The sequence below is a fragment of the Lepidochelys olivacea genome, assembly GCF_965140295.1.
Source record: "Lepidochelys olivacea isolate rLepOli2 genome assembly, chromosome: 11".
Classification (NCBI taxonomy): Eukaryota; Metazoa; Chordata; order Testudines; family Cheloniidae; genus Lepidochelys; species Lepidochelys olivacea.
The window spans coordinates 1,299,538-1,311,622 of record NC_140421.1 but is presented as its reverse complement, the minus strand read 5'-3'; the positions used below and the strand labels follow the sequence as shown (position 1 = coordinate 1,311,622).

Genomic DNA, 12,085 nt, shown 5'->3' with positions numbered 1-12,085 from the left:
GTCTGTATCCACAAAAAGCAAAGGAGGACTAGGGCACCTTAGAGACTAACACATTTATGAGAAGGGGGAACTCATCTGCTCCCCGCAGTCGGATCTAGCTCCAGTGCTGAGAACTGGGAGAGACGCTGGCCACGTGACAAAGTCCTTTCCACCCGGTGGCTGTGCGGCAGCCACCATGTGAGATGAGTTTGGAGGGTGTCTCGGTCTTGTTCCTAGCGGGCAGCTGCCCCCTTAGTGAGTCCCAGAGAGGCCGAGGCGTGAATGGGCCCCAGAGATAGGCCGACCTCGCTCCTAGGGCCAGGGCTCGGGAACAGCCAGAGCATGGGGTGTGCCACACCAGCGCCCTGCTGAAGATGCTGCAATTCTCCAGAATCTCATCCAGCCTCTAGCTCAGGGGTTGGCAAACTACGGCCCGGGGACCGCATCTGGCTCTTCAGACATTTTAATCTGGCCCTCAAGTTCCCACCAGGGAGCAAGGTCCAGGGCTTGTGCCCCTCCACGGCTCCAGCAGGGGAGCAGGGTTTGGGGCTTACCCCGCTCCGTGTGTGCCATGGCTCTGCACAGCTCCCGGAAGCAGCAGCATGTCCCACCTCCGGCTCCTACACATAGGGGCAGCCAGGGGGCTCTGCACGCTGCCCCCGCAGCTCCCATTGGCCAGGAACCGTGGCCAACAAGAGCTGCAGGAGCGATGCCTGCGGACAGGGCAGCGTGCAGACCTGCTTGGCCATGTCGCCGTGTAGGAGCCGGAGGGGGGACATGCCACTGCTTCTGGGAGCTGCATGAGGTAAGCGCCGCCTGGAGCCTGCACCCCTGACCCCCTGCCATGCCCCAACCCCCTGCCCCAGCCCAGATCCCCCTCCCACCCTCTAACCCCTCGGTCCCAGCCCAGAGTACCCTCCTGCACCCCAACCCCTAAACAGAACCTATGGAGATGGAAAAGAGGGAGGTAACAGAAGTCTATAAAATACTGACTGGTTGAGAAAAGGGAGAGAAGGTGGGTCTGTTCTCCCATCTCATAGAACAAGAAAAAGGGGACAATGGATGCAATTGAAAGGTGGGAAATTCAAAACTGATGAAACAAAAATATTTTTCATATTGTCTAATTAGCCGGTGGAACTCACTGCCACAGGAAGCCACTGAGGCCAATAATTTAACAAAATGGAAAAAGGGACTGGACATTTCTCTGGAAAACAGGACCCTCCGAGGTTGTTAGAACAGACTGTGGCAGGGCTCTGGTCCCTCTGGATGCAGGGCTTCAGCCAACCTCGAACTATTAGAGACCAGGATGAGACCTAATGTGTGGGTGTGGGTGAGGGGCAGATTATCCCACCTCTGCTGCTGCTTAGTTCTTACACCTTCCTCTGCAGCATCTGGGGCCGGGCACTGTCCCAGAGAGGAGATGGAGCTCGAAGGACCTGAAGCCTGATCCCTCTGGTGATGCCTGCGTTCCTGTGCCCCTGAGATCTGTGCTCTGCAGAGACATGCAGCTCGGCGCTGCGCTGGGGCCAACACGAGACCCCCGGGCAGTGGCAGGGAGGAGCCAGGCCCAGTTACTGATTTGTTTGGTGTAACCAAGGCCCTATGAGGCCCTTGCTGTGTGTTGCAAGGAGCTGTAACCCAGAGACAGCTCAGCAAAGGGCAGCGTGATGAGCAGTGCCCAGCACAGCCACCCCACCGCAGCTGTTACTAACAACAAACCCTCCCTCCCGGTTACTATAAAAGGCGCAGCTCGGAGCCCCCCCCCCGTTCCCAGCCTTCGTCCTCCGAGCCCTTTGCTGTCGGATCGAAGAACCTCTGCAGCATGGTGAGTCCTGCCTGGGACTGGGGCTGCCTGTCCCCCCAGCGCGAGTGGGGGGCAGTCCCAGGCTAGGGAGGAGCAGGGTCTCCTGAGCTCCCTGGTTCCTGTGGTGCCCTGGGAGGGTTTAGACGTAAGAGAGCTGTACGGGGGGGATTGGTCCCTGCTCCTAAAGGTGATCCATGTGGGCAGAAGCACGCGGAGCAGCCCCAGAGCAGAGCAGACTCCAGAGCTCAGAGGCGTCACAGGAGTGGGATGGTGCTTGGCGGGTGTTTGTCCAGCAGCTGTTGCTGGCTGGGAGGGGGATGGGGGTGCAGACAGCACAAATTCAGGAGTGGGCAAAGGACAGAACAAGCTGGGGCCGTGCAGTGGGAGGGGGGCAGGTGAAGGCTGGAAGGAGGCTGAGACGGAGGCGAGTGGGGCTGTGTGGAGGGTAGGCAGCCTGACTCTGGCTGGGGAAGGAGAGGGGCAGCCAGGGAAGGGAGGTGAGCTGGGAGAGAGGGGCCAGAGAGATGGAGGGAGGCCAGAGAGGAGGAGGGGAGAGGTGTCGGGGGCTGGATCTGTGCAGATGATGGGAAGGGGCGATTGTAGGGGAATGTAGCGGGAGAGGCCAGATGTGGGGCGAGCGTGAGGAAGCAAAGCCCTGAGCCGGGCCGAGAGGCAGGACAGCAGTGCCCGGCAGGGAAGCAGAGGGATGGAGAGGAAAGATAACTCCGGGCTGCAGCTAGCAACTTGGAGGAAGCAGCACCAGAACCGTGGAGAGGCCAGTGAACAAATCCGGTTTTCTGATGCACAAGCAGCTGGCCAATTTCTCCCTGCCCCCCCCGAGCCCAGTTTGAGGTGGGCGGGGATGGTAGATGGCTCTCCCTAGTCTCGGGATCCCTCACTCCCAGAGACGGTCTGCAGCGGGTCCTGTCCTTGCACGACATGCCCCACAGACAGCGGCTGGGCCCCCTGTCCCACGACGGTTCCTTGTTCTTCGCCCCCAGCGCGAGTGCATTTCCGTCCACGTCGGCCAGGCCGGCGTGCAGATCGGCAATGCCTGCTGGGAGCTGTACTGTCTGGAGCATGGCATCCAGCCAGACGGGCAGATGCCCAGCGACAAGACCATTGGGGGAGGGGACGACTCCTTCAACACCTTCTTCAGCGAGACGGGCGCCGGGAAGCACGTCCCCAGAGCCGTCTTTGTGGACCTGGAACCCACAGTGATTGGTGAGTGCTGAGCGCCGGGGGGAGGGATGGGGCTGGGGACCTAGTGATCCCTGTGTGAGCACGGCCTGCCTCGGCGTTTGCACGCACCAGTCACAATAAACTGAGCCACCCAGCCCCACTGGTCTGGTGTGAAAGGCTCTGCATCCCGGCTCTGACTCTTTGGGCCACCCTCTGGAATCAGATAGCACAGAGCAGGTTTATGAGCCCTCTGTGGGGCCGGTAGGGGCAACAAACATCTAGGGCGGGAACGTCAGGGTCCATGGGCTGGTCAGTGTCACAGGAACAGCTGCTGGGAACAAAGCTACGTGAGCCCTTCATCTCTCACTCGCTAATCCATGCAGCCCTGCTCAGGTGTGCATGGGCACCGAGGTTCCTCCAGGTGGGGCGGGCGCTAACCGGGCTGTGCTGTGAATTCCAGACGAGGTTCGGACCGGCACTTACCGCCAGCTCTTCCACCCAGAGCAGCTCATCACCGGCAAGGAAGATGCTGCCAATAACTATGCCCGCGGGCACTACACCATTGGGAAGGAGATCATCGACCTGGTGCTGGACAGGATCCGGAAGCTGGTAAAGACGCTAGGGCAGGCAGGGTTCTGGGAAGCTCTCGGATTCCAGGTGGAGATAATGCTGAGTGGTGGTTGGATGGTGAGGGAGCAAAATCAGCTTCTGCTGCCCACACATTCGCTGGGCATCACCAGCTTCCTCCGTCAGCCTGGGGCAAGAGCAGTGGTGGCCAACATGCAGCTGGACTGCAGAGTCTGCAGGGCCCAGCATGCAGGGATCCACTGAGAGGTGAATGGCCTCTCTGCTTGGATCTAGCTGGAAGGCTGCAAGGCTGAGACCTGCAACTGCCTGCCCAGGCCACACCTCAGTCTGGAATACGAGGATGGCTAGAATCCGCACCATTGTACGGCAGCTAGGCGCAGCCCTCAGGGTCACAGTGACCTGCTAATAGAAAAGGAGGACTTGTTGCACCTTAGAGACTAACCAATTTATTTGAGCATAAGCTTTCGTGAGCTACAGCTCACTTCATCGGATGCATACTGTGGAAAGTACAGAAGATCTTTTTATACACACAAACCATGAAAAAATGGGTGTTTACCACTACAAAAGGTTTTCTCTCCCCCCACCCCACTCTTCTGCTGGTAATAGCTTATCTAAGGTGATCACTCTCCTTACAATGTGTATGATAATCAAGGTGAGCCATTTCCAGCACAAATCCAGGGTTTACGTCTGGGGAGGCGGGGTAGGAAAAAACAAGGGGAAATAGGTTACCTTGCATAATGACTTAGCCACTCCCAGTCTCTATTCAAGCCTAAATTAATTGTATCCAATTTGCAAATGAATTCCAATTCAGAAGTTTCTTGCTGGAGTCTGGATTTGAAGTTTTTCTGTTGTAATATCGCAACTTTCATGTCTGTAATCGCGTGACCAGAGAGATTGAAGTGTTCTCCGACTGGTTTATGAATGTTATAATTCTTGACATCTGATTTGTGTCCATTTATTCTTTTACGTAGAGACTGTCCAGTTTGACCAATGTACACGGCAGAGGGGCATTGCTGGCACATGATGGCATATATCACATTGGTAGATGTGCAGGTGAACGAGCCTCTGATAGTGTGGCTGATGTTATTAGGCCCTGTGATGGTGTCCCCTGAATAGATATGTGGGCACAGTTGGCAACGGGCTTCATTGCAAGGATAGGTTCCTGGGTTAGTGGTTCTGTTGTGTGGTATGTGGTTGTTGGTGAGTATTTGCTTCAGGTTGGGGGGCTGTCTGTAGGCAAGGACTGGCCTGTCTCCCAAGATTTGTGAGAGTGTTGGGTCATCCTTCAGGATTGGTTGTAGATCCTTGATAATGTGTTGGAGGGGTTTTAGTTGGGGGCTGAAGGTGACGGCTAGTGGTGTTCTGTTATTTTCTTTGTTAGGCCTGTCCTGTAGTGGGTGACTTCTGGGAATTCTTCTGGCTCTATCAATCTGTTTCTTCACTTCCGCAGGTGGGTATTGTAGTTGTAAGAATGCTTGATAGAGATCTTGTAGGTGTTTGTCTCTGTCTGAGGGGTTGGAGCAAATGTGGTTGTATCGCAGAGCTTGGCTGTAGACGATGGATCGTGTGGCGTGGTCAGGGTGAAAGCTGGAGGCATGTAGGTAGGAATAGCGGTCAGTAGGTTTCCGGTATAGGGTGGTGTTTATGTGACCTGCTAATGCAGCCTTCATCTGGGTTCTGTCCATGCCCTCAGGGTGCAGGGGAACTCGGTGCCCAAGTGTGTGCCGTGAATTCAAGCTGTCTCGGGCACTGGCTGGAGCTGTCTCACCCCTTCCCAGGGAGCTAGAACAGGTCCCTTCACGCCCGGGGCAGCGGACCCCAAACTGCTCTCAGGGAAGAGGCAGAGAAGTGCAGCTCCAGGACAGGCTCTGGCCTGGGAGGCCCAGGATGGCAGAGCCTGGGACGGGGGACGATGAGAGAGGATGGGTTCTCCATCCACACAGGGAAAGGAGCCGGTGGACAGGCTCTGTGCCTCCAGCCTCTTCTTGCTTTCAGTGGTGCTGGTGTGACTGCGCATCCAATGCTGAAGCCATGCTGGTGCCACCAGAGCTCACACCAGCATGCTCCTCGGTGAGCCGGGAGGTGAGTGGTATTGGCAGAGAGAAGCCCCGGGCCCGGCATGGTGAGAAGGAGACTAAAGCGAGGATTAGTAATAGGGCTCTGGGAGCAGAAGGTGAGTTGGGTGTGTGTGTAGGGGGCTTTCAGGAGTCAGGATAAAGACAGGCAAGGGGTGAAAGACAGAGAGCGGGTGACAGTGAGTCAGTACGGGGGTCCTGGAAGCCGACACATTTTCCATAAATCTCTTTCTGCTGGAACACTTCCACCTTCCCCCACGGGCTCCTGAGCACTGAAAGTCCTCCGGAGCCCTCCTGTCATCTCACAGCACAGCTGTGAAATCCTGGGGCCCTACTGCACAAGGGATGGGATGACTGAGCCCCTGGCAGGGTGCTGAGCGATACAGGCTGCTCTGCTACACGGCCTGGGAGAGCTGAGCTTGGACACACATCTCACTCCCGGCTGCCTGCCCCTTTCCCAGGCTGAGCCCTCTCTCTTTCCTGGATCCCCGCAGGCCGACCAGTGCACGGGGCTCCAGGGCTTCCTCATCTTCCACAGCTTCGGGGGCGGCACCGGCTCCGGATTCACTTCCCTGCTGATGGAGCGTCTCTCCGTTGACTATGGCAAGAAGTCCAAGCTGGAGTTCTCCATCTACCCAGCGCCTCAGATCTCCACCGCGGTGGTGGAGCCCTACAACTCCATCCTGACGACCCACACCACCCTGGAGCACTCGGACTGCGCCTTCATGGTCGACAACGAGGCCATCTACGACATCTGCCGCAGGAACCTGGACATCGAGCGCCCCACCTACACCAACCTCAACCGGCTAATAGGTCAGATTGTGTCCTCCATCACCGCCTCCCTCCGATTCGATGGTGCCCTCAATGTGGATCTGACAGAGTTCCAGACCAACCTGGTGCCCTACCCCCGCATCCACTTCCCACTGGCCACCTACGCCCCCGTCATCTCGGCAGAGAAGGCCTACCATGAGCAGCTCTCTGTGGCTGAGATCACAAACGCTTGCTTTGAGCCAGCCAACCAGATGGTGAAGTGTGACCCCCGCCACGGGAAATACATGGCCTGCTGCCTCTTGTACCGCGGGGACGTGGTGCCCAAAGATGTCAACGCTGCCATTGCCACCATCAAAACCAAGCGCAGCATCCAGTTCGTAGACTGGTGCCCAACTGGCTTCAAGGTTGGCATCAACTACCAGCCCCCGACGGTGGTTCCCGGCGGCGACCTGGCCAAGGTGCAGCGGGCCGTATGCATGCTGAGCAACACCACGGCCATTGCCGAGGCCTGGGCTCGGCTGGACCACAAGTTTGACCTGATGTATGCCAAGCGGGCCTTCGTGCACTGGTACGTGGGAGAGGGCATGGAGGAGGGGGAGTTCTCAGAGGCCCGGGAGGACATGGCTGCCCTGGAGAAGGATTACGAGGAGGTGGGGACAGACAGTGTGGATGGAGAAGGAGAGGAAGAGGAAGGTGATGAATACTAGAGGGTAAATGTCCTGTTTGGATGGCTGGGAATCAGCCTGATGTCTTCCTCACTGATGCACTTGGGACGATTGTCCACCTTAAATAAAACAGTTCCTCCAGTCACATTGTAGGGCTTTAGTTTGCTGCACCCATTTACCTGTTCCCAATCTGAGCTATGCCCCTTCATCCCACGCCTGGTGCAGCCACAGGAAGGAAGTGGACGCAACCCCCGTTGTCTGCCAGGCTGAACTCTACAATCTGCCAGCTGCCGAGCGCACTTCACTGGCTCGAGACAGAGCCGCTGTGCCATTGTCCCATCCCCCGGCTCCGCTCTGGGCGAGGGGCTCCCGGTGAGGCGCACAGACCCTAACCCTAGACAATGCCGACTGGGTCATGAGTGACAGGGAGAATCAGATGGAGGGGAAGAGGGGAACCGGTGGGCTGTGTAGATCCCTGGGGTCGGGATGCTGGGGCCAGCACATGGGCCCCACAGATCATGGGCCCAATCCAACACTATATGTTGGCTGGGGACACGGAACCCTCCTCCATGGTGCTGCTAAGAAATAACCCTCCCTGGTCTCTTCATTGCTCTCCCAGGTCTTCTCGTCCATCTCTGCTGGTTAGCTTTTCCCTTTGCCTCCCATGTCACCTCCGATACCTTTCACACGGGACCTCGTACAACACAGATACTGGCGATGAGAGGACTGACTGTATCCATCCATTTCCATGTTCCAGTACCCTGGCACCTTGGAACCCGCTTCACTCCTTCAATGTGGGGTTAAGAATACAGGGGGAGGGGAGAGGTCTTCCCCTGACCTTAGACCCATAGGCCATCCACTGGTCACCCGTCTGGCAATAATAATTCCTTCCATGAGGCAGTCAGGTTGGGTGGGAGAGGCTGTCTGAGCTCCCCTATCTCCTGGACAGCCGTTAGCGATGACATTGTCAGCCGGGAGGGAGGGAGAGCGCTGCAGGGGCCGATCCTGAGAGCTCGGACCCCCACAGGACCGATGGCTGCTTGCTAGCATCCTTTCCTGTTTCTCTTTTCCTTTAACCTAAGTGCTCTCCACCCCTTCTCTGCTCTGTCCCCTGGGCTGACTCGCTCTGTGTCACCCCGTCCAAGGGAGACTGTCCCAAAATGCCCCCTGGCTCCTAGCAACTGTGCTCTTGGGAGGAACGGCTGCTGGAATCTAAACAGCTTTGAAACCACTCATGGAGAGGTTACAAAGAGGAACAGCCCGTTCTAGGGGGGTAGCCATGTCGGTCCCAGGACGTGAGAGAGACAAGGTGGGGGAGGGAATAGCTTTTATTGGACCCACGGCTGTAGGTGAGAGAGAGCAGCTTTCACAGATCTCTTCAGCAGGCCTGAGGCAGAGCTCTGTCCCTCTCACCTACAGAAACGGGTCCAACAGAAGCGATTCCCTCCCCCGCTCATTCTAGGAGCCTCACACAAGGGACGTCAGCCTCCCCACGCCCTATCAGCGCCGTGTGTGCTGGGTGTCTGGCAGTGCCCATTCGAGCTCACCTGGGACTCCAGTAGGCAGCGCCAGCGCCCTCGGAACAGCACCTTGTCCGTGCCGGGGGGACTCTGGGAGCGTCCTGGAGCGCTGCGTGTTGGCACTCACCAACCCAGCCCAGCAGTGGCTGACCTCGCGGCTCCACCCCAAGGAGACAGGTGCGCTAGAAACACAGGACAGATGATCCAGGCTCAGAACAATAATTTCCAGCTCCACAAACCGACCAACACAGAACCTATTAGTTCATACAACAACCTGGGTTTGGGTGCTGTGAATTTCAGCAGGGCATTTGAGCATGTTCAGTGTCTCTGGGGGCTCAGGACTAGGTGTCCTGTGTGACCCGATGGAGCACGTCTATGTCAGGGGTTCTGCACAAGTCGGGCAATGTCTGGATAATAAATAAAAACAGTAACACACGTCAGCAGCGAAAGGGTTAATAGCGAGGGTGACGCCCACAAGGAACTGAAAGGCATGTCCTGAAAGGAGGATCCTCTCTAGGGATGTAGAAAAATTGGAGATGGGACAGAAAAGAGCCCCAGAAATGACTGAGGGCCAGCGCTAACGGCTTGCCACGAGAGACTTACAGAGCTCCATCTGTTTAGCTTTTCGAGATGAAGCTCGAGATGTGACTTGCCTGGAGTGTGTCAGGACCTTCAGGGAGAACACAGTGGGTGCTAACGGGCTCTTTAGTCTAGTGGAGCCAGGCAGAACCAGAGCCAAGGGCTGGAAGCTGAAGCCAGACTAATTCTAATGAGAAACGAGGCACAAATTAACAGTGCGGGTGATTAGCCATGGGCACTGCCAACTGGCTGGCTTCCCATCCGGCCTGGTGCCTTCCTGGATGATGCTTTTGCCGGACAAGTCCCTGGGCTCCAGGCAGGGAATGGCCTGGGCTAGAGAGGGGGTCAGATTTTGTGAACTAAAGGTCCCTCCTGGCCTTCACCTCGATGACTGTACGAGAGGCACATCAAGAGTTTGTAACCTCCCAGTGCACTGCCCTGACATCACAATCAGCCTGAGCTTTCCATTGGCTGCAGCAGCTGCCAGTCAGCAAGGGAGGAATGTGATGGGCTGCTGGTGAGCTCCTGCCCTGCACCCCTTTGTACCACCGAGGCCACCTGCAGTGCAGATCTCTCCTGATGCAGTAAGGTAGGGCCTGGGCTTTATCAGAGGGTGGGGAGCCCGGCAAGCACTGAAATACCCTGGAGAGGGACGAGCTGGGTGGAGACCTGAGGGACGGGGGATGGTGAAGGGGAGAGGTGGTGACTGGAGAGCGCCTGACGCAATTGGTGCAGAGCAGAGAGCGGAAAGGGGATGTAGGAAAAAGCATGAGGGTCAGACAAGGGCTGGTCTCCTGGGCATGGGCCTAATACCCACGGCCTAGGAGCCTGGCCCCACGCTCTGCCCTGGGAAGGGCCATAAACCTCAGCCAACGGTGAGCGCAACACCCTCCCGACCCCAGCAGGTCTCCCCTGCCAGGACAGGGATGGGTCTGGCTTGTGGGCTAAAGCTCCCTTGGCACGTCTGAGAACCACAGCGAGGGAAGCTGCTCAGATCTCACCCAGAGTATCAACAAAACATCTGTGGCCAATTGGCTTAAAGATAGGAAGAAGTTTATACAATATATCAGAAAAATACTAGTGTTAGCAATGGTATGGGCCCATTTCGAGACAGAGCAGTAAAAATGTCAATAATGATGTAGAAAAGGCAGAAGTGTTCAATAAATATTTCCGGTCTGTATCTCAAACCAAGCTGAATGATGTCTCCACATTATACACGACGATCACTTACTTGCTTTTTCATCAGTAACAAAGGAAGATGTTAAACAGCACCTGCTGAAGCTAACCATTTTAAAATCAGCCATTCCAGATAACTTGCACCCTAGAGTTTTAAAAGAGCTGGCCAAGGAGCTCTCCAAATCAATGGTATTCATTTTTTGTAAGTCTTGGAAAATTGGAGAAGTTTCAGAGGACTGAAAGAAAGCTAAAGTTGTGTAATTATTTTAAAAGGGTAAACAGGATAACCCAGGTCACTATACGTCAGTGAGTCTGACATCACTCCCAGGGAAAATTATTGAACAGCTGATATGAGACTATCAATATGACCATGTAATTAATACCAGTCAATATAGTTTCCTAGAAAGCAGGTCTTGTTAGACAAACTTGAGATCATTCTTTGACAAGGTTACAAGTGGGTCTGAAAAAGGGATTGGTGTTGACCTACTATACATGGATTTTTGTGAGGCACTTGACTCATTACTGCACAATATTCTGATTAAACTACATGCACTGTATAAAATCAGTGCAACACATATTAAAAGGAGTAAAAACTGGCCAACTGATAGATCTCAAAATATAACTGTTAATGGGGAATAACCAACAAGTGGGGGTGTTTCTAGTGGAATCCCCGGGGACTGGTTTTTGGCCCAACACTATCTAATATTTTTATTAATGATTTGGAAGAAAACCAATCATTGCTCAGAGAGTTTCCAGATGACGTAAGGCTTGGGGTGAGGCAGTAAATAGTGACAAGGACCAAACCCCTACATGGAGCAATCTGGATTGGTTGGACAGCTGGGCATAATCAACAGCACGGGTTAATATGGCCAATCACAACGTCACACATCTAGGGACAAAGACTGCAGGTCATACGTACGTAATGGCGAATTACAGTCTGGAAGGAAGTGACACTGATTTGGAGATGATTGTAGATACCAACTGCCTGGGAGTCAGGGGCACAGGTTGTTCTTGTCCATCCTCCTGGTTGAGGGCCAGGGCCAGGCAGGAGCCCAAGTGTGCTGGAGACGAACTCATGGCTGTGCAGATGGTGTCCATGGGAGGTCATAAATATAAAGGGAAAGGTAAACACCTTTAAATTCCTCCTGGCCAGAGGAAAAACCCTTTCACCTGTAAAGGGTTAAGAAGCTAGGATAACCTCGCTGGCACCTGACCAAAATGACCAATGAGGAGACAAGATACTTTCAAAGCTGGGGGGAAGAAACAAAGGTTCTCTCTGTCTGTGTGATGCTTTTGCCGGGACCAGAGCAGGAATGCAGGTCAGAACTCCTGTGAAGAGTCAGTAAGTAATCTAGTTAGAGATGCGTTAGATTCTGTTTTGTTTAAATGGCTGATAAAATAAGCTGTGCTGGATGGAATGTAGATTCCTGTTTTTGTGTCTTTTTGTAACTTAAGGTTTTGCCTAGAGGGATTCTCTAGGTTTTGAATCTGATTACCCTGTAAGGTATTTACCATCCTGATTTTACAGAGGTGATTCTTTTACTTTTTCTTTAATTAAAATTCTCTTTTAAGAACCTGATTGCTTTTTCATTGTTCTTAAGATCCAAGGGTTTGGGTCTGTGTTCACCTATGCATATTGGTGAGGATTTTTATCAAGCCTTCCCCAGGAAAGGGGGTGTAGTGCTTGGGGGGATATTTTGGGGGGAGAGACGTTTCCAAGTGGGCACTTCCCCTGTTCTTTGTGTA

The 12,085-nt window shown here is 54.7% G+C and overlaps 1 protein-coding gene across 2 annotated transcripts; it reads left to right on the top strand.

Annotated features, from left to right (window-relative positions):
- The first annotated feature begins 1,692 nt into the window (after nucleotides 1-1,692).
- On the top strand, nucleotides 1,693-7,209 carry LOC311528047 (tubulin alpha-1D chain). Of its 2 annotated transcripts, XM_084642650.1 has the most exons (4): nucleotides 1,693-1,804; nucleotides 2,785-3,007; nucleotides 3,426-3,574; nucleotides 6,123-7,209. In XM_084642650.1, exons 1-4 carry the CDS (start codon nucleotides 1,802-1,804, stop codon nucleotides 7,104-7,106), a joined length of 1,359 nt encoding a protein of 452 aa, XP_084498776.1. In that variant the 5' UTR covers nucleotides 1,693-1,801; the 3' UTR covers nucleotides 7,107-7,209. The 2 variants fall into 2 exon arrangements, with proteins under 2 accessions (XP_084498776.1, XP_084498775.1); XM_084642649.1 differs by lacking the exons at nucleotides 1,693-1,804; nucleotides 2,785-3,007; nucleotides 3,426-3,574 and adding an exon at nucleotides 5,078-5,635.
- Nucleotides 7,210-12,085: the final 4,876 nt, after the last annotated feature.